This window comes from Grampus griseus, assembly GCF_964374135.1.
Source record: "Grampus griseus genome assembly, chromosome: X".
Classification (NCBI taxonomy): Eukaryota; Metazoa; Chordata; class Mammalia; order Artiodactyla; family Delphinidae; genus Grampus; species Grampus griseus.
In genome coordinates this window covers 38,485,310-38,507,841 of record NC_138999.1, presented here as the reverse complement: position 1 = coordinate 38,507,841, position 22,532 = coordinate 38,485,310, and the positions used below count along the sequence as shown (strand labels likewise).

Below are 22,532 nucleotides of genomic sequence, written 5' to 3'. Positions count from 1 at the left end.
AATTATGGAAAATGACTTTTTTTCAGAATTAAAATTTTTCTGTTGAGGTCTGAAATCCAAAGGCAGCAGAATGGAAGTGTCACAGGGGAACTGGCAATCAAAAGACGTAGCCAGAGTGTGTATGGTTTAAGCACAGCAAAATACGAACAGAAAACCAAAAGCCCAATAAATTCATAGTGATTGGGAAACATATTTTTATGTGATTGGCTTTTTTTTCATTTTTAAAAAAATTTGTATTGGAGTATAAGTTAATTTACAATGTTGTGTTAGTTTCAGGTGTACAGCAAAGTGAATCAGTTATACATATACATATATATATATGTATCCATTCTTTTTCAGATTCTTTTTCCATATAGGTTATTACAGAACATTGAGTAGAGTTCCCCATGCTTTAACATTGCCCCTTTGACATGAGTCTGTGTCCACAAGTGTTGCTTCCAAATTGCCACAGGATTGAATCCAGTATTCAAGTCCCATCATTGGGCAGAAAAGGCAAATTGAATGGGGAGTGGAAATACTGAGTTGCTCTATTGTTTATGCCCAATTTCTAACTAAGGGCTCTACAGCTGTTAGGTGAGATCACTACCCATCATTCCAAAGTGTGGGTAAGGAGATTCACATGCAGCTTTGGAAACACTTTGTTGGACACTTTGAAGAAAAGCCAACATACTCATTTGGCTCCGGGGTAAAAGGGAGCTTGTACCCTGAGCTAACATTGGTTATCTGCCTTCTCCTAAGGCCATACCACGGCCAGCAGTCCAGTGGCAGAGCAAGTGTCAAATTAACTCAACACCAGGGTCCCCAGGACACCAGGGCACCTTTTCTTTTCCACAGGGAGAGTGTACATTCATGTGTTTGTGAGACCAAGTGCCCTGGGTTGGGTGTCTCAGAACTTTCCTGCTTTCCTTCCAAAGGGTCTTACACAAAGTAAACGGTAGAGTGTTTCTCATTCCTCATGTGAAACCCCCTTCCTGGGAGGCAGTGGGTGAAATGAAGGGAACCTTCCCTTTCTGGAATTTTGCTATTTGAAATCATTGAAAGGGCAGTGGCAGATTTGAAACATAAAAATAATCCTTCTTCCGTCTCTTCTGTTACCTCTTTTGTGGCTTTCTCTCTCCCTATTATTGATGAAAGGATGGAAGGGTACTCCATGTTTAGGGCTATTGTTGATTTTTGGCACCCCAGAATGCCCACCCCTAAGCCTCTTCTGACAGCTCATCACCGTATCAGTCACAGCTTTTAGTGGAGTGGTAGATTTACAGAAATAATCCAAACCCCCAGAGGAAAAGACTTCAGCCGTATCCTGCTTCTTGACACATGGGTAATCAGGCTCGGTCATTTCCAATTTATGCAAGGTTTGTTCTCTAAAAGTCAGTTATGTCAACTGTTAAGAACTCAGAATGAGTTTTTCCGTAGAAACTGTAGAAGCCCACAGAAGCCCAGCACAGGAAACAAGACCCGTACCCAATGGGCAACTCTTTTCGACCCAAGTCCCAGCCTAGAGCTTCAGGTACCCTAGCACAGAGGTTCCATAGATGCTTTACTAAGCGGACTGCCTTGCTCTTAACCACATCTGCAGAGAAGAAAACTCTTCTAACCAATCTTCCTCTTCTATCCTGAACCAGAGCATCATAAATGGCCCCACTAGGGCATGAGGATCTGTGGCTCAATCTGTTAGGAATAAGGGTCATTCATAGGAAAGGTGCAAGAGGGTTGAACTCAGCTTATATCCTCATCATCACCAATTGAAAGAAGTTTAATTCTACCATGATTGACTACTATTCGCTTTCTCCTCTCCCCATTTGGTGGAGACTGGAAAGAAACGCTACAAATTTTACGACAGCTTTAAGAGAAATAAGAACTGGTTAAGTATCCTCGCTAACTGCTTCCTATTATTAACAACATGTTATTAATTTATAAACCATATTTGGTACATTCAAACACCAAGTCAACTGGTTATGACGGGCTATTTTTATTTCGGACCACCGATACAGGCTCATCAAGGGGCTTAGGCACCACATTAGAACTTGTTTGGACTTTTCTGTGATCGTTAACTTCTTGAGTAAACAAGGAACTCTTTGTGTAGTATTTCTTCGGGGAACATGTAGCCCCAAAGCAGGCGAGTACTCTGAGAAGCTTGGGTAGAGTTAGAGAATGTTGGAAATGGATAGAACCATAGAAACATCTCAAACAATCCGTACATTTTGTGAATGAGAAAACTGAGTCCAGAGAAGGCAAGTGACTTGCTCAAGATCACACAGCCAATGACGGGAAGGGAGGGCTCAGAGCTTGCGGCTCCTCAGATCAGCCTTCCTTCCACCAGAGCAGACAGCAGTAGAATGCTCTTCTGGTTTCAGAAGGTTGTGGAATAGTTATCCAATGTTTCTGGCAAATGAATGCAAAACACCGGGACATGGAACACAGGCTAGAAATGGGTTGGGGAGGAAGAGATGAAACCTGTAGGGAAGTGGGAGTTTGGATCACAATGAGAGGTTTCTCTGGATTTCCTGAAAAAATCAGGATTTGAAGTTTCAGTCAGTCTCTAGGTCCAGTCCTCCCACACCAGTCTTGCCCCAGACAGTAAAACTATTCAATCCATGGACACACACACAGATAGGGCCACTTGACAGTTGGCCAGAAATTACTTCTATTCCCAGTCCTTCTTTTTCACACCCTTCTTTACCCCAGGCTTGTGATTTATTGCTTCTTCCCTGGGCTCTATTTCTCCTTCCCTTTTGCTTCTCCCATCTTCCTCCTCCATCACCATCACCACTGAGTTTGGCCATGTCTGCCTAGTAATGCAGGCTGGGAGAAAACAGACCATCCCAGACTGGAGAACAGTTGTTTAATCCCAAGGACGTCCTCCTTCTCCTAAGATGGCTCTATGGGAGCAGGCATTGCCTCCTATGCTCTGCCACCTCTAATTGTAGAACAGACACCGTGAGATGACAAGGGCAGGAGCTGCTCCCTCCCCACTGACCTTGTGGCTGCCCATCCTTGGAGATACCAGGGGCTGGCAGGCTGGAGGGCTGGCAGTGTGTGTGGTCAGGACGGCTGCCTCTGGGGCAGCCCAGGCTTGGCTTCTTGGCCACTACTGATGTGCTGCCAGATAGGAATAATATCAAAAACCATTCATTGAGCACATGGGATGCTTTATAAAATCCAACAGGCTGTTTACAGTTTATAAATTAAGTGCCTTCGGAAGAGGCATCTGACTTATTCTCCAAGGCATCTAGTTGACTAGTTCCAGTTGGAATTCTTTGAGTTCCTGGGAAGGGGCTACTTAGCACTTCACACTCTCTGATGAGACTTTGAGTTTCTTGCTTTTTTAATCCCAGTATGAAGTGTTATCTAGTGGCAAGCTTTCTTTTACATTTAAATCTCTGATTTTTTGTGTGTGCAATTCCTTTGAGAGAGGCTTTATCTTCTGCCATTTTTACCTTACTCATGCCGGATATGATTGTTTAAAATGATAGTAAATATCAAATAATTCTGTCTGGCACACTGATGTCATTCCAAAGTCACTATATTTCATCTGCTTAACTTGATCTTCTTAGAATGAAGCAAAGGATGTTGCATATGAATTAGATGTTAAATGAGTTCATCAGCGTGTCTAAAAAAATTGCCCAGGAAAACAGCGGGCCAAGACTCTTTGCTTGTGGATGCAGTGAGCTGGAAGAGGGAACTAGAATAGGACTTATTTTTTCCCCTGACCCTTGAGTCTCATCTGTTAGAGCAAAAGGAGACACATAGTAGGTGCTCAGTGAATATGTGTTAAATATATATTTGTAGAAAGAAGCCACGGGAGGTAATACCTGCATGTATTATACTGAAAACAGCCCCCAGGGGAAATACGGACACTGAGCACGGCCCTCCCTTGTCTGGCAAGCAGGGCGAGAATAAGGCCACTCTTGGCACTTGTCACTTGTCTTAGCCAGTTGCTGGAATAACTTGTGTGAAACCAGCACTTTACCCTTTGCCAGGCAGAAGGTCAGCCCAAGAGTGAGCTGATCTGTAGATACAACACCATCTCTCACCCAGGAGGCTGGGTCTGCTGTAAGCTCTGCTATATTATTTCGCTGAGAATGACAGGTGGGGAAATCTGGGCACCAGTTGTTCTTTTCCACTGGTATCGTTTGGAGGGTAGCTCCAAAGTCGGGCACGCCAGCCTACGTGCCTCTCCTCCAGCAGAGGCTCCACATTGGAGCTATTAGAATGTGGGCTCTGTACATCGGCCAAGTCCATGTCTCAGAGACTGTCCCCAGAGCACGGAGCAGCCCAGGTCTACTGAGTTCAACAAGAGAGTCGCTTTCTCACTCAATCCATGCTGGCTGGGCTGAGGTTCTAAGTCTTAATAGGCAGCATTTGATTTTCATGCTACATGGCTTTCACAAAATTAAAGCAAGTTAGAGTTAATTTAATTTTGAGAAAAATGACAGAAGCTCCTACAAGACAGACGTAGATACCCCTAGGCTGCCATAAAATGGGGATCTCGAGTGACGAAAACTTCCTTCATTCTTGATTTTCCCCTTTGTGAGTGCTTCCCTGGGCACTCTGCACAGCCTCTCCTGTGCACATCCGGACCAACACAATGTTAAGGCAACTTGACTTAATTAACATCACTCTTTTTCTTGAGCATTCTGTTCATTTCTTCTTCAACACAACAGTGTTGGTTCATTCAATTTGAACACAAGGCAAAAATCTCAGTGTTATGTTGCAAGGATCATACCTTTATGCTTCGAGGGTTCTGTGATTTCCGTGGCATATTTACACTGTTGCTGGCATTCTCATTTCAGAGTTTAATATAACAACTGAACAAAAAGTATCATGCTTTATGAGCGTGTCGAAATGAAAAATCTATTTCCTATTAGTGGTGAAGCAATATTTCTTCTGTCATTCTTTTATACTTTATCACTACTTCTGGGTTCAGCTTATCATCTTTAAAGAGAAAATCAGATAATAAAGTTACATTCTGTGGGACATTAACTAGCTCTTTATCAGTATAAATGTCATAACATTTGCTTGCAAAATTATTTTATTCACCTTTCAGGAAAAAAAATTTTAACTGTGCTTGCAATTCAGAACATTGCTACTAGGTGGCAGTAGTGCACAAGAACAAAATGGTCCACCTGGAAGAATATTTGACTAAGAGACTAGCATGTCTTCCCATATTTATAAGGAATAAAAGTTTAATACTATTAAAATACTCAAACTGGCACAAACTTTAAACATCCATTAACTTAATTACTATTTTTAAGCCAAGCTTTGATTTGAAAAGAGAAAGTATTATTTTTTAATGAAATTCTGGACAGGCAATACATTCACAAGTTCAGACATCTACAAATTAAAAAAAGTTATACAGCGAAAAGTCTTTCTCCCATGCCTGTCCTCCAACTCCCACAGGTAACTAATTGTACAGTTTCTTGAGTATCCTTCCAGAGCTTCTCTATGTAAATACAAATTAACACAAATATATATTCTTAGCCCTCCTTGTTTTAACACAAATCAGTAGAGCTTCTGCATTCTTCTTTATAGAGTTGCCTAGTATTCGAATGTATGAACGTTGTGTAATATATTTAACCAGTCCCCTACTAATGGAAATTTTGTGCTGTTTCCAATTTTATGCCATGACAACCAATGCTGTAGTGAATAACCATATGCTTGTGTGATCTCACATGTAAGGTAGTTCTCCGAAGTGAAATTGCTGGGTCTAAATTATACAGATTTTCAATTTTAATAGATATTGCCAAATTGGCTTCTACAGAATTTGTACCAATTTTTACTGTACTTTCTCCAAAATAGTCCTGTTTTCCCACAGCCTTGCCAACAGGGTGCATGATCAGAGTTCTGACTGGTTGAGCAAAGTGTCTCAAAGTACTTTAATTTTCATTTCTCTTAGATGAGTGAGGGTGCCCATCTTCTACATTTAAGGGCCGATTATACTTCCTTTTCTGTGGAATAAATGCAAATGCCAACACAGACAACCATATATATAGGGTTTTGTTGTCAATGTCATTGCTTGTGTCTACCATCATGCCATGCATGCTTTTCTTTCATTTGCTTTGCTCATTTAACCATACCCCCTGGCCATGGCTCCTAAAAGAAGTTGCTGGCAGTGGAGAGGGAAGTCAGGACTGGAATGTCTGCTTTTCCCCTTCATCCTCTTGCCATTGACTCCTGGGTGAAATATCTGTGAACTGGAATGGTGAAAGGAGAAATCTAATAAATTCTCTTTCGGAGACTAATTAAGGCTTCAAAGAGACAGTTAACCATTTGGGAAAATACAGTCATATTGAAACTCAGGAAATGGTCGGCAGTATTGCAGCCTCTGAACATGGAACCCAAGAAAGCTCTGGCTCTTTGAGCTGAAGTCTTGCTGAGGTTCAATGCAATGTGCAGAGGAAAACCTAGAATATGCAGCTGAAATGAAAACAAAAATGCTCTTCTGCATCCTTTGCTGATTTGGAGCTTTGGGCACAGGTTTGATCAATTTTAATGAAATATTGCCATTAGCACGTACATAAAGGACAGTGGTGCAAAGGTGCATGAAAATATGGTGTCCTCAACTGTAGGATTATCTTCTGCATATGGACATGGCAGTAACTGAATCCATAAGTATCTAAAATGTTGGCATTTTAGAGCAAGAGAGGGTTGCAGACACCATTTTTCCCACTCCCCTATTCTACAAATGAACAGCTTAAATGACCTGTACAAGGTCCCCCAGCTAATTAATGGAAGTGCTGGAGTCCAGGTGGGTCCCCTCATTACTGTTCCCTGCTCTTCCTGCAATTTACAGGGCTTCCCTGAAACACACATGCTGAAGTTTTGCCATGGCCAGGGATGCTTCACTCTGAAACAGCCCCATGTCACACACCCTTTTCCTCCTGGGGTCCCCTGCCCCACACTCGCAAGACAGCTAAACTGAGGTTAAGGGGGTCTGGGGCCACTATATTAGAGTAAAACGAATTGACTTATATGGACTTGAACTTCTTCATCTTATCAGTGCTTTGCTCTGTTTATTCAGACTGTCCATGCGTAGCAAGCTTAAAAAAAGGTTGTACTATGAAGCAAAATAATCAAACTTTTATCTGAAATAACTTTGAAAGTTTTTCTGAAGGTTTAATTATTGTGTTCCTTTTGCTTTAGATGTAACATCAAGTCCCCCAATTTTCCGAAATGTTTGAAAATATTTCTGATGCTCTCTGTTTGCTGGTGTGATAGTGTTGGCCATGCCTTGGGGGGTGGGGTTAGTGAGGTGATTTGAGGAGATTCTGGACCCAAGTCCTTTGTCCAAGAGGTATATGCTTAAAAGAACAAGGCAAGTGTCAGATATGGCATGATCCCACTTTAATGATAAGTCTCTGCTCCAGCAACCACTTACTTTTTCAAATTATACGTGCGCTTGGGCTACAAAGGCTCTTCAGAAATGCGTGAGTCTGTTGGCAAATACACATGTGTTGCCTTAACCGCGCTGGAGGCCAGTTAGCATAATGTGTATTTCCGATGCAGCTTATCATTGGTGCTGGGTGGCACGGGGCTTCACACAAAAACAGGATAAGCCCAGAGCATAGAAGTGGAAAACTAGGTGGATGGGTGGGTTGGACTTGGACGTGGAAAATGTACTTCCTTCCTGTGGGACGTGGCGTGTGCTTGTTAGTGCTGACCTGCCTTCTCTCTAGCCCTGTAAGCTGACATTGACATCAAAGCTTACTGAATAGACCCTCTCGTCCCCACCAGCCAGGGATAAGGATGAAAGCACCCAATCGAGTTATGCTCTGGCCAGAACCACTTGACTATGGGGTCAAACTATCCTCCAGCAATTAAAGTCAACAAGTGCTTCCATTAAACCACTGTGTACACCTCCAAATGATTATAAATATGTACCATAAGCTATGGGGGAGGGGTGTGAAATGGATGATAGCTTATGCTAATGACACTCTAGAAACCAATACTCTCCACTCAAAATGACATGGAAAAATTCTACTCGATTACCTCCAGGGTTCCATTAGTTTTTCTGGGTAAACGTTTCTGGGGAAAATAATTTCTGTTTTCATTCCAGCTGTGCATCAGATACAGTGATGATGGATTGCGAGTGCAAACAGTAAGACGAAACTCCGGCATACAAAGGACGATGACAACCAGAAAGCTCCAACCAGATCCTGCCCTTTCCTTGAAGGGAACTGGAGCCTAGGAGGTGAAGGCATTTCCAATTTTTAGTCCTTTGCCTCCCTCTGCTGTTCCTCTTGAGAAGTTTTCCCTTACAACAATGAGAAATCATGTACTAGCTGCATCCTTTTCTATGCTCTCCCTGCTGGCGCTGATGGGAGATACAGACAGCAAAACAGACAGCTCATTCATGATGGACTCCGATCCTCGACGCTGCATGAGGCACCACTATGTCGATTCTATCAGTCACCCGTTGTACAAGTGTAGCTCCAAGGTAAGCTCGAGATCTCTGTGAGAGTAGCCTTACTCCCAGAAACAGGAGAGAAGCCCTATTCCTTTGACAAGGGACAGAGAACTATATGGCTGACCCACAGGGCTTGCCAGAGAATCATCCTTTTAGGGTTTCCCACCGTGCTTTGAACTTTTGTCAGTAAAGCTGCCTAATTGACCATGTACACACCCAGCCAGCTTCTCAAAGTCACTAAGAAAGGCTGGAAGTTTCTCACAATAAAATTGTTGCTAGGCACAAGGTTGGAAGGGTGTGTTTCATCCCTGGCTGTGAAAATGATGAGCAGTGGTGTCCTTTTTCAAGAAAGAAAATGGCGTCTACAGGTTATCGTAACTCTTTCTATCTCCACCAGCAATAAAGGGGAAGGAAATACAAGAAATATGATTGAGCAGTAAAACGTACTTCTTGGGGGGGGGCGCTCTTCAAAGTGTTTCCTGGTCCATGCCTTTCTCTACCTGCCATGTTTATGTTAAAATGGTTTCAAAACAGAAATGACATTTTGATAAGTTATCATTTTTACCTTGATATCCACGTCATTCTTGTCTGGAGTAGGTTGTGTGTCTTTTGGCACAGGCAAAAGTGATGTCTCAGTGTTGAGACGGGGTGTATGAAGGAATACTATACTTCAAAGGCCACCAAGAGTGGCCCGCCACCTGAACCACCCAGAAGGGAGGCACACAGTAGGGAAAAATAGACTCGGAAGGAGACTTCTCACGACTCTCACTGCCCCCAGTCACACGAATGAAATTTGCCCACATTTGGTAAATAAGAATTTGTTTAGCCCAACCTCAGAGATTTTCACTTCCAGTCCTGAGACTAAAACCACTTATATATTCTCATATGGCAAATATTTTTTTAAATTACCAGTATAATTAAGAAGTTTTGGTAATATCAACCACTGAACTTGAGACCATGTAAGTTAATGGCTCTACCCTCCATTTAAAAACATTACGACTTCTGTCTGCCTTTAAAATTTCCATAACTTCTCTGATTATAGCTCAATGATGATGGCTTGTTTTAGTTTTGGGAGATCAGAATTTGGGTTAACTCACTTTAACCCAAACTTCCTGGCTCTTATTTGTACTTGTCGAACCAAAAAAAGAAAAAAAAGAGTAAATAGATAAATGTTTGCAAGCCTGCAATCCCTTCTTAGGAAAAAATATAAAACAAATTGAGAAAAAAAGATAGGACATGTTTTTCCAACTGATTGCTCAGAAACTGTAGGCCTGAGGTAAGGTTGACTAGATCAATTATTAGTTTCTCCTCCACTCGCCCTATAGAGAGCACTCATATATAGTGTTTCTTATTCCACGGATGATTTCTCCTTCTGCTGAGTTGTCCTCCATAATCATGATTCTTTAAAAAAAGAAAGGAAATAAAATTATTTCAGGCTTCCCTGGTGGCGCAGTGGTTGAGAGTCCGCCTGCCGATGCAGGGGACACGGGTTCGTGCCCCAGTCCGGGAAGATCCCACATGCCGCGGAGTGGCTGGGCCTGTGAGCCATGGCCGCTGAGCCTGTGCGTCCGGAGCCTGTGCCCTGCAAAGAGAGAGGCCACAACAGTGAGAGACCCGCGTACCGCAAAAAAAAAAAAAAAAAAAAAAAAAATTATTTCAGTCACTTCCCTGGCGGCCCAGTGGTTAAGACGCCTCACTTCAAAAAAAAAAAAAAGAAAAAAAAGACTCCACACTTCACTTCGAGTGCAGGGGGCACAGGTTTGATCCCTGGTCGGGGAACTAATACCCCACATGCCGTGTGGCCTGGCCAAAAATAAATAAAATGTTTAAAAAAGAAAGGAAATAAAATTATTTCAAAGAAAGTGTTCATGTGATGATAGGAAGGAACAGGAAAATTGGAGCATCTCTGAAAACTAAAGAACAACCTGGAAAGATTTGATGAAAAGATGGAGGAGCGCCTTAGCAATTATCACATTAGTTAAGGAAAGGTCAAAGAAGATATAGCCTTAACTCAAACCCAACAAACTCACAGTGCTTGAGCATGAGTCCTACAAACAGACTTTAGTTTACCTTTGTTCACCTCTGTTTCTTCCAGAATACCATGATAAATAGAGCAAAATTGTGATTGTAGAGAAATGTTTGTAATTTCATGGGAACAATCTGTTTTCAAACATCCCAAACTATCCCAAATATAGCAATAGTTTTATGTAAATGGTGCTTGCAATTATAAACCTTTCTTCCTTGGCCATAAAATATGCCTGGCAGAATCTCAACTACCCAGACCTTTTCTGGATTAGATTTTCTCTATGTATCCGGGAACAAAAACTGTTTTTCATTTTGAGATATTCTATAATTCTTAACTCTCACAGACTCAGGCTGGTTTTCTCTCTAATGGGTTTCACTTAGAAAAATTGTTCATCTTTACAGACTTGGGATATAAAACATGTAGCCTGTGTCTCAAAAACAACCAATGGGGGTTTTTGCAAAGAGGAGACTAGGGTAGATTTTTCCTCTCTGCAGAACTTCTCCCCTCAACGTGAGATTCAAAGCCCATTATTTACTACTGTTTGCCTGTCAGTTGTTAATGCTTCCTGACTCCCATTTATCCAGTGTCTGGTCTCGGGAAGACAGATAAAGGGGAGAATGTGACCCAGGCTCAGGGAAGGGAGAGCATCTGCTTGAACACCTAATAGGTGTCAGGCACCTCATACTATATGATCTAATCGTTGCTGACAAACCTGTGATGGAAAGCGTTATCATTCCCGTTTTATTGGTAAGGAAAACTGAAACCTGAAAGAAGAATTAAGTAGATTGTTCGATGTCATTTAGCCCAGGAGTGGCAATGTCTGCCTCAGAGCACGCACCTTTCAATTCATATTTCATTCAATTCATTCATCTTTCACTTGGCTCTTCCTATTGGAGGAATGCAAATAGAATGTAGGGGCCATCATTTATTTTTTATTATGATTTTCAAAAAAATTTATTGAAGTATAGTTGATTTACAATGTTGTGTTAATTTCTTCTGTACGGCAAAGTGACTCAGATATATATATATATATATATATTCTTTTCCACTATGGTTTGTCACAGGATATTGAATATAGTTCCCTGTGCTATACAGCAGGACCTTGTTGTTTATCCATTCTATATATAATGGTTTGCCTCTGCTAACCCCAAACTCCCAATCCTTCCCTCCCCCAGCCTCCTCCCCCTTGGCTACCACAAGTCTGTTCTTGTATCTGAGTCTGTTCCTGTTTTCGTAGATGTGTTCATTTGTCGTATTTAAGATTCCACATATAAGTGATATCATATGACATTTGTCTTTCTCTTTCTGACTTACGTCACTTAATATGATAATCTCTAGGTCCATTCATGTTGCTGCAAATGGGAGCCGCTATTTAGAAGTCCAGGCTCAACTCCCAGTCTGTTGAAAATGATGATTTACACTCAGCAATCTTTGTAGAAAAATAAAAATAGTAGTGAAAGCTTTTCTGGGAGCCTTCCATGAGACTATCTGAACTTGCATCTGGCCAGACCCGGGGACCTTTCTCCCATCTCCCAGCAATTCAGGAAAGTGCTGAGATGGAGTCAGGCAGAAAAGACTGGCCACAGTGGTCCACGAAGGAGGTCAGTGTGGCCACAGATTAGGATGCGCCTGGTGGCTTTCATTGGTAACAGCTCCTAGGAGTGGGTACAAAAGATTGAAGAGCGGCAGCTTCATTGACAATCTTCACTGAATTTTTTAGTAAAGGTGGTAGAGCAAACAAGCAAAGAGTCAGTGGTTAGTGGAAATGAGATATCTGGGGAATCTTCAAGGGAACTGAGATCCCAGGCTTTGAAGTGAGAGAGACCTGGTTTCAAATTCCAGCTCCACAGTTGGCCAAATGGGTGACTTAGGGGGAAGTGTAGTCATTCTTTAGTGCCTCAGTTTCTTCCCACGTGAAATGGAGCTAATGCTGTCTCCCTAAAAGTGTGGGTATGGGTATTGGTGATAATATTTGTAACACATCCAGCCTGGCGTTCGGCATATAATAGACATTAATAGATGATAGTATGAGCTTGATGATGAAGTTATAAAGTGGACAGGTGTTTAGACTCACTTTTCTATTTTAGTCAACCACTGAAACCTCAATAACTATTGGGATCTCCTATAGCCTTAAAGGATTAGGAAAATGAACCTCACTGAGGTTCTTGTTAAACACAGAAACCTGGCAGGGCTGGGGGAGCACGCAGGAGGGCAAAGTAAATGTAAGCCACTGTGCTGGGTGCTAAAAGGGGGGATCAAAGTCAGAGAGAAACAGATCCTGCCGTCTGACCTCCCTTCCCACGTGAGCGGAGGAAGGAGGGATTGGAGGGGGTGCATTCTGGATTCAGGCCAAGGAGGGGTTTTCAGGAACCGAGACTGGGAAAGCGAGCCAGCTGGGCAGGCCTGTGAAGTCTGAGTTGGGTGAGAAGTAGGAGAGGGTGGCCCCGAGCCAGGAGAGCGAAGAGCCAAGGCATACGGTTGTCTGAACCCTGAAGGGCCACAGGAGCAGCTAGAGGGGTGGCCCCGAAAGAGAAGGAGGAAGAGGGGTCGGGGCACAAAGCCTGGGGAAAGTCCCTGAGGAGAGGGGACCTGTCAGGCGCAGGGCTGAGCCTCAGGGTTGAGAGGAGCTGCTTAGGATCCTCAAGCCATCTGCCCCCGAAGCTCACAGCATGGTAGGAGAAACGAGGGGAGTCGGGAGTATTGAGTTTATAACACAGTTGACTAGTGGGCAGATATGACTTGATTTTTTTTTTTTTTTTTTTTTTTTTTGCGGTACGCGGGCCTCTCACTGTTGTGGCCTCTCCCGTTGCGCAGCACAGGCTCCGGACGCGCAGGCTCAGCGACCATGGCTCACGGGCCCAGCCGCTCCGCGGCACGTGGGATCTTCCCGGACCGGGGTACGAACCCGTGTCCCTGCATCGGCAGGCGGACCCTCAACCACCGCGCCACCAGGGAAGCCCGACTTGATATTTTTTAAAAAAGGAACAAATGTATACCGTGGTGGGCAGTTGAGGCACAAACGTAGAAGAAAACAGAGACTACGTTTTTGCCCTCATAATGCTTACAAGTAAATGGAGGAGAGAGGGAAGGGAAGCATTCTGTGTGCAAAGGTCTCTTCAGGTCAGTATGAGTTGTAACCAGAGTGAAGGGACCGGATTCTAGCTGGAGGTTGACCTGGCTCTCTGGAGATGAGCTGAGCAGTCATTTATTGAGGGTGCTGGGGAAGTGAGGAATGGGAGAAGCAGAGGTGAATCATGTTCCTGAGGAGAAAGGGGGGGTGCTTCAAGGGGTGCCGTGGAATAAGGGATGCACAGTATTCACTGTTGAGAAAAAGGCAAAATATGTTTCTCACTCGATTGAGGTACCACAGCCAAAACTCTATTCTAGGATGGGACAGGTGGGTCTTTATTCTGATATTGATGGAGACCATGGCCTGAGCCAGGAATTCACAGGGGCTCCACGTGACAGGAAAGGAAAGTGGCTTTGGAGATGGCAAGTCTTTCAACAAGGGGTGATGAAAACCATCTGTGTTTGGATTTTCTCTCATTCAGAAGACAGTTGTGTATTGCAGCAAAAGGCCTAACTGTCTAAGAACTGTGGTAGGTCACCAGAGACAGCAGGAGCCTGAGGTCTCCGGGTGCAGTCCTTGGTCTGGACCCAGGAATCACAGCTGGCTACAACCCTCACAGTGTAGCCTGAACTTGCCCTTGACTGACTTTAGCATCTTATGAAACTCGAAGGCTTGAAAGGCTGACGCTCATGGCCTAATAGTATAGCACCGTGGTTCGGAGAGAGAGCTCAGGAATCTGCTGTCTCGGTTCAGAATCCTGGTCCTCCATCGTACAGCTATGTGACTTCAGGCTGGTAACTTAACCTCTGCCTTTGAATTTCTTAATTTGTAAAGTGGGGAGAGTTTACCTTTTGAAACAGTTGTTAAGTATTAACTTGCCTGTGAAGGGCTTGGCACAGTGCCTGGAGCCTAGTAAACGTTCAATACATGTTACATAGCATCATCATTACTATTCCTTAATTGTTACCCAAGGACCTTCCATTACTCTTAGCCTCAGCACATGGAAATCAGATTGAACGTGAAAGAGTCTATCCTTGAGCAAATACCCTGAACCCAGCAGCTCTGTTCATATTAGAAGGAACTAGGTATCACATCCAGCTGGAGCCAAGTGACTCCAAGGTTGGGGGGATACAAAGGGTCTGCTGGAGAAGTTGCCTAGCTTCCTAGCATCAACAGAGTTGTTGGGGGGGAACATAAGATAGCAAAAATTAAACTGGACCAAAAGCAGATGACATGTATCTGTCACCCACCTGAGCCGTGAAAAGTCAATAGAAGTTTGTATGAGCAATAACCACCTATTGAGAACACACTCTTCTAGTGGTGCAGCTCCATGTGGGTTCTTTGTCCAAAAAAATTCATTTCTGGATTTGATAGTGGAGTAGTGTGTATGCTCTTCATTAAGAGCAGTTAAGCTCAGTGCAAAATGCAGAGCAGTTAATAAAATACAGCCAAGTCACCCACGTATGAGGAATGTGCATTGACCATAAACTGGGGGCCAATGTGTTACGGCAGGTGAACAGATGTCTGAAGGTGTCAAAGTTTTATTGAACTGAAGGATGAATTGGTTAAGGAGTTAGAGAGTATGTGGTATCATCCAATGAACTGCTGGGAATCCCTGGGAGTCCTCAAATCCCTGGGGGATGGAGCAACGGGCGAGGGTCTTGACAGTGGAGGAGATATTATTTAGGACTGCCATGGTCCTTAGAAGATTCAGCTCTGCTTAAGTTTGGAGGTGGTGATGATGTGTCCCAACAAGCCCATAAGGAAAAGGTCAGACTTGTGTGGTTATGATGTGGTTACAACTCCCAGAGGCAGGTCAAAGAAGATTAGAGTAGGGTGTGAGTTGGCACATGCCTCAGGAAAGCATCTTAATATCAAGAAGCAGGATATTATAGTGGCTTAGGCCAGGGGTTTGGTTTTAGACAGATCTGGGTTTGATTTCAGCGTTGCGTTTTACCAGATATGTGAGTTTGGGCAATTTACTCAAATTCTCTAAAGCCTCAGTTTCCTCATCTGTAATAACAGTACAGATAATAATAGTACCTTTCACATAGGATTGTTATGAAAATTAACTGAGATTAAATGTTGTAAGCGCTCAAGAAATGTTAGCTGTCATCATTATTATTAGCAAAATGATCACTATCTAGTGATGCGTCTAGAGCGGAGCCTCTCAAACTTTAACGGGTCCAGAGCCTTGCTGCTCAAAGTGTGGATGTTAGCACAGCAGTACCATCAACCAGAATCTTACAAGAAACGCAGAATCTCTGGCCTCACTCAGAACTAGTCAAGCACAATCTGCATTTTAACAAGATCCTCAGCTGACTTACATGCACATTACAGTTTGAGAAGCTCTGGTCTGGAAGAGGTCAGAAGTTGTTCATTAAATCCATAATACAGGTGAGGCGTGGCCAAGACTAAAATGTGAATAGCTAGAGTGAATCTGGGGACTTCCCTGGTGGCGCAGTGGTTGGGAGTCCACCTGCCGATGCAGGGGACACTGGTTCGACCCCTGCTCCAGGAAGATCCCACATGCCGTGGAGCAATTTAAGCCTTTGTGCCACAACTACTGAGCCTGCGCTCTAGAGCCCACGAGCCACAACTACTGAGCCTGCGTGCCTAGAGCCCATGCTCCGCAACAAGAGAAGCCACCGCAGTGAGAATCCCACGCACTGCAATGAAGAGTAGCCCCCGCTCGCCCCAACTAGAGAAAGCCCGTGTGCAGCAACGAAGACCCAACGCAGCCAAAGATAAATAAATTAATTAATTAATTTAAAAAATGATTCATATATATGTATGGATACATTTTTTAAAAAAAGAGTGAATCTGGGAAGCAGGTATTTATACCTTCCATTCCTAACGACACTCATTCATGGATCTTTATCTTCCAAACTCCCTGCTTGACTCCTGTAACACACACACACAAAACGGGGCTAGATAGAGATGGAATCTATATACAGTTGAACTTTGAACAACATGGCTTTGAACTGCACGGGTCCACTTACATGCGGATTTTTTTTCAATAGGAAATATTACCACAGTACACGATCTGTGGCTGGTTGAACCCTCGGATGTGGAACCGCAGATAGGGATGGGCAAGTGTAAATTATATGCAGATTTTGGAATACACGGAAGGTTGGTGCCCTTGACTTCCCATGTTATTCAAGGGTCAGCTGTACTGGGAATCTCCCAGAGAGGGGATTTGCATGTATGTTGAGAACGTCAAGGGCCAGATAATCATTTCATGGTGTCTTCTTGGAGGAGAGGGCATTTGAATTTGGTAATGGAGGATAGTTGGTATTTCATTAAGTACAGCCAGGAGAAAAGGACATTCCTGAGAGAGGAAAGGCAAAGGCAAGAGGCAGGGAAATTCAGGGCAGTTCCATGGACTCCTAAGTAGTTAAGCTTGATCCAAATAGAGAGTGGGTGATGAGAATGAGAATAGTTGTTAGTGAGATTGGAAAGATATGTGAAATCCAGGTCATGGAGGGCCTTAATGCCTGTTCAGGATTTTGGATTTTATTCTGAAGGCTGGTGGCAGCCACTGAAGGTGTTTATTGTACATGTCTCTGCATTCTCCTTGCCCAGAAAGTCCAGCTCCTGAGGAAGAGGGACCCGTTGGAGGTGGCCCCAGAGTCTTCAGTGCTGGAGTCCTTGTCCTTCAGGATGAGCTGAAGGCAGAGCTTGAGACCTTGAAGACTTTTAGTGAAATCACTATTAGGTTAGTTCTACAAATGGCCCTAGATTGCTGACTTGGTCATATTATGGACAGTGCGAGTTGCCTGGTCATTCAAGGTCAGCATTTGGTTCACCTGTACGTGTATCATTTGGGTACGATGCACTGCTACGTCTCTGCCCTTCTGAATGAAGTCTGTTGGCACAGGTTAGCTATACCCATCCAGACTGAAACTGAATCTCTAAAGACTCCATTTGGGGAGGTGATTCTTTGAAGAACTGCTTAATCTGCCTAATAGATAATCCAGATTAGAGATGAGCAAATTTAACATGACTCCAAAGTGAGATGTCAAGGAACTATTCCCACACACTAGCAAGGGTGAGAAGGGACTGGGAAGACCTCAAACTCTCTCTCTCATTAGAGAGATGGGGCGGGCACCAAGAACTGGCCTGTGTAATATAGACCTATGGCAAAATCGCTCAAAACCCATTTCAGATCACGTCTGTTTTCCGTATCAATGTGAAGGGCAGGCAGGATAGAATTGAAGCGTTAATAAAATCAAAATGACTTACAGCTGCCATTTTCTCCCTGCCTCTGTGGCCTCTCAGAGAAAATAAATCAGTAGGCCTAGTCCAACTTATTCTTCACCAAGCCCTGCTAGTCGTTTCCTAATATCTCATATTGTCTTGTTGGTTGTTAAGAGATTGTTGGATTCATCCCAGCATCTTTTCAGATAATGATGTTAATGATCTATAATTACCAGAAGTCATCTTCTCTTCCTTTTGGAAAGGTGGGCAGGCCATTTCCTTCTTTTAATTCTCGGGCATTAAATTCTGTCCTATAGGATGATATCAGACTTAATAGCTGGTGAGTTTCAATAATAATTGCTAATTCCTAAAATACCATGAGGTAAATGTCAAACAGTTTCATGCATATTTATGTATCTTTTAATCTTTTATTTGAGTAGTTCTACTTTTTATGTTCTTGTTGTGGGTTCTGGAATTATAGGGCAACTTTTTCGCTATCGCTTAATATGAAGCTCACCAAGGAAGACCCTCCCACATAAACATACACCAATAACCTCAGGTTTCCCCCACCTTCTGTGCCTCAATGTATAGGGTTGTATAGCTTAATGAATCAAGCTGCCCACCCTACCCCCCCATGACTGCCACTCCCAAGAAACCATTTATGTATGGGATGCATAAATGAGCCTCTGCTCCATCCCTTTAATCTATATGCAAAATATAAAGTGTGTGCTTATGTCCACTGTTTGGGCGGTAACTTTGGTAGTTCGCACCAGATCCTTAAAGGATCTGTTTACTAAAGTCACATTAAGAGCCACTATAAAGAACATGCAACCTCTGCTACTTCAACCCAAGCTTTATCATCATCCTAACCTACATTTGGGAATGGAGGTGGTCAGAAGGAATGCATCCTAGTATTTGCCCTAAATGACTGAAAACTCAATTGCACAAATCTCAGGATCCTTCAGCGTATAAGCCCAGAAGTGTGATTCCAGGTCCCAAAACATACCCTTTTTCTATTTCACTCTCTTGTTTCAAGTTGTGGTGCCCAGAATATTTCTTCCTAAATATCACTTAGTTATCCTCTTTTTCTGCTTCAGAAACCATATTCCTTTTCTCTAGTAATTCTCTGCACGTAGCAAATTCCTTTTCTCTGTAGTCATTCTTTATTTACCCCCTGATGGTAATTTGGAAAGACTTTCTACATTTTCAGACTAAGAGAACTGGCATGGGTCCAACGGTAGACTACCACCTGTCAGTAGAAATTTCTTTTGTTCTTTGGTTTTTATTTGCACATCGTGGTGGTGGGCCGTGTCCAGTGGTTCTAAACCCTCAGCGCACTTTGGAATCACCTAAAGAGCTTGGAAAACCACGAAAGCCTGGGCTCAACTCCAAAGGATTTTAATTCACTTGGTCCGAGATGGGACCTGGGTGTTGACATTTTAAAAGCGAATTTGCAGCAATGTAGGTGATGCTATAGTACTTTATATTTTTGCTTATAATGACAGCTACCAATTCTTTTTCACTTAAGTTGGGAAATTTCATTTAATGGCAGCTGAAGGGCCATTTTCAACTGGAAAAATTCATTTATATCCGTGGTAAACTTTATCTTGATAAAAATTTGCACTCGTATTTTACCACCAGATGAAAAAAAGGATGAGCATCATTTAAAAATTAATGTATTTAAAATAAAGTACAGAGAAAAACATGTTTATATTATATCAGGCTTCATTTTGAATGAATCTTTTTTCCCCAATCCTTACTGTAAAGATCTTGTGCTATAACTTTTAAAGCCATACAAATAAGAGTGCTAAACTGTGGACTTAAAAGTAGGTGTATAAATATTCTTAAGCGGTATTACTTGGAAAATAAAAATAAAATATAACAACCACATGAAATAAACCAATATCATATTTTCTTTACCTGTTAAATATTGAGAGACATTTACATTTTTAAAGTAAACTTTAAAATTAGGGAAAAAATAAAATAAAAGCAAATTTGCCAGGTGATTCCAATGTGTGACCAGGGTTGAGAGCCACTGGTCTTCTCCAGCAGGAACTCATCCAGCCAGGAGTGTTAGGGCCTTTTAAAGGATGCTGTGGGACCTGGCTAAAGTTTGGGCTTCCCCAGTGGGGGTAACCACTTCTCTTCTCTCCCCAGATGGTACTCCTGGCCCGGTGCGAGGGGCACTGCAGCCAGGCGTCACGCTCCGAGCCCTTGGTCTCCTTCAGCACTGTCCTCAAGCAGCCCTTCCGTTCCTCCTGTCACTGCTGCCGGCCCCAGACGTCCAAACTGAAGGCACTGAGGCTGCGCTGCTCTGGGGGCATGCGACTCACGGCCACCTACCGGTACATCCTCTCCTGTCACTGCGAGGAGTGCAGCTCCTGAGGCCTGCTGTTGAGTGGCTTCTGGATGGGACAGTCCCTCCCCCTCGCTGAAACAGTTCAACCAGCCAGGGAAGGACTGGCAAGGGAAGAGTTAAGGCAAAAAAAAAAATATGTAGCAATTCCCACGGGATTCTGCGTATTCTAGTAATAAAGACTCTACATGCTTGTTGACAGAGATACTCTGGGAACTTGTTTTCCATTCCCATCTCCTTTCCCTGGTACAATTTCTTTTGGTTCCTTTTCAGATTCAGGCAATTTCCCCCTTGGCGCTGAATGCTGTTTGGGTTTCCAACAATTCAGCATTAGTGGGAAAAGTAGGCCCCCATGCAAGAGTGGGTCAGGCTGTCACTGTTTGGCGCAGATTAGGGAAGCATTTGCTTTGGAAAGCAGGAAAGCCCAATTCTTTCTGGGACATCCTCTGGCTTTTTTTTTTTTCTTCTTTTTTTTTTCTTTTATCTTGTCATTTGGTCTAAGGTTGCCATTGTTGCTAAAGGTTACCAATTTCAAATTCCAGGCACCGAGCATGTGGATATGTTTAGCCAGGTTCATTCACAGCCAAGCTAACTGACATTAAAATCACTAACAAACAGATTCTCCTATGTGATGCTGGAACTCCTGATAGCCATCATTATTATTCAGAAATGACTTTGGGGAAGTAAAAGTGGCTTAAAGAATTGTCATCTTGAGGCTCTCTCAGATAAATTATGTTAACATGTTGTAAGGGAGCAGACTTTTAAAGACCTGCACAAATACGGATCCTGCACTGACTTTGAAAAAGGCATATATGTACTAGTGGCATGGAGAATGCTTTATATTCATGCATGCAAATTAGACAACCAAGTACGAATCTATTTGTGGGTGTGCTATAGCTTTAGCCATGTCATGGGCATCATTCTCTAATATCCACCTGTCCATGGGAAGCTTGCTGCCGAAAATGGTGGCCTGGCTCATCTTCTGAACATTTGGTTCAAATATATTTTGGTCCTTGAGGCTCAAAATTTGAGTTATTCCCATGTTTTGAAATAAAAAGAGAGTATCTTCAAAATTTTGACGGTGTAAGGATTGTTTTTTCCTACTCAACATCCTACTACAGCGCATCCCCTATGGTGTGTGTGGGGGATCCAGAAATAGAGGGAGATCGGGTTTCAGAATGCACGGTGGAGGCATTTTTTTGAAATCAATGTACTAGGGTGGGGGGGGTGGCTTATGAAATGTGGCCTTTAGTCTCAGAATTTAGCTTGCTGAATGAGCACAAAATCTGATGCATTCTGGCTCCCTTAGCCACTATTCTCGGAAGAAAATAAGTATCCATAAATGAAGTCTGAAGAACCAGAAGGAAAACAAATAGCTCACAAACAATGGTTTCTGTGTCATTGACCGTCCAGTGATCCAGGGCCAATGGTACGCATGAGCATTTACAAGAATACTCATGGTGCTAGCATAGTGCTATATCCACTGCAGGCATCTCAACACTAACCCAGACTGGCAACTCAGTTTCCAAGGCAACCTTGACACCATGCTGTCTTGGTTCACCAGAGGTGATGGTGCACCCCACTGTTAGTACAGCCAACCTGTGGGAAATTAATTCACACACCATCATCTCTGGGATTAAATTTATATCTGTGGCTTTGGAACACAATGAAACTAATACTATTAAACCTTGACCTTGATCTTAACCTTCATAGTGACAGAGCCAGCCAGTCCACTAAATTGGAAGTTCTCCCCATTCTGAAGGCAAATGTGAAATGGTAATTTGGACCATTACATGAAGAGAAATTTTGCTATAAAAAAAGAATTAAATTTACTACCTAAAGTTAAATGGTTATAGTTCTTAACCAATAATGAAAGTATTAACTGCTGGTCACATTTATAGCTATTCTTTCATGTCACTAATCGAAAAGCGAAAATAATACTTCTAGCCTTAAAATATCTCTTCCTGGCTTTGAAAACTCAATTTGCTTTGAGAGTCATATGTCCCAAACTCCAGTCTTTATTTCCTTACTACCAATTTGGGATTGGAGGGGGCAGTTATATGAGTCATTATGTTCCAAATTCTCTTGAAGCCATAGAAAGTGTTCCCTTCAAATTCTTTTATGTGGTCTATTGTCAAAGTTTCCCCCATGGCAAAAAGTAGAATATGCTTGGAACATTAGAGAATCATAGAATGGTGGCATTGGGAGGGCCATTAAAAAGCTTCCATTCTCCTCTCTCACTAAATAGATGAGCAAATGTAGACCTGCAGAAATCCAGGAACTTGCCCAGAGTCACACACGTCATCTTGGCTTTGGAACTGGAACCCAGACTTCCTGCTCTCTGCAGCCATGGGTTCTTCCCTTCCCCTTGCCAGTGAAAGGAGCCCCGCTTTTCTCAGGATCTTGCATGCTGATTATGGTGAATGGGCTGGAAAAGAGTACAGTGAGAGAGAGTAAAATTTAATGGGGG

General features: G+C 42.9%; 1 protein-coding gene across 1 annotated transcript; it reads left to right on the top strand.

Moving 5' to 3' along the window:
• Window positions 1-8,266: 8,266 nt before the first annotated feature.
• On the top strand, window positions 8,267-20,091 carry NDP (norrin cystine knot growth factor NDP; the record flags this gene model as incomplete). The annotated part of the gene is made up of 2 exons (XM_082681068.1): window positions 8,267-8,440; window positions 19,864-20,091. 2 exons carry the CDS (start codon window positions 8,267-8,269, stop codon window positions 20,089-20,091), a joined length of 402 nt encoding a protein of 133 aa, XP_082537194.1.
• Between the last annotated feature and the right edge of the window lie 2,441 nt (window positions 20,092-22,532).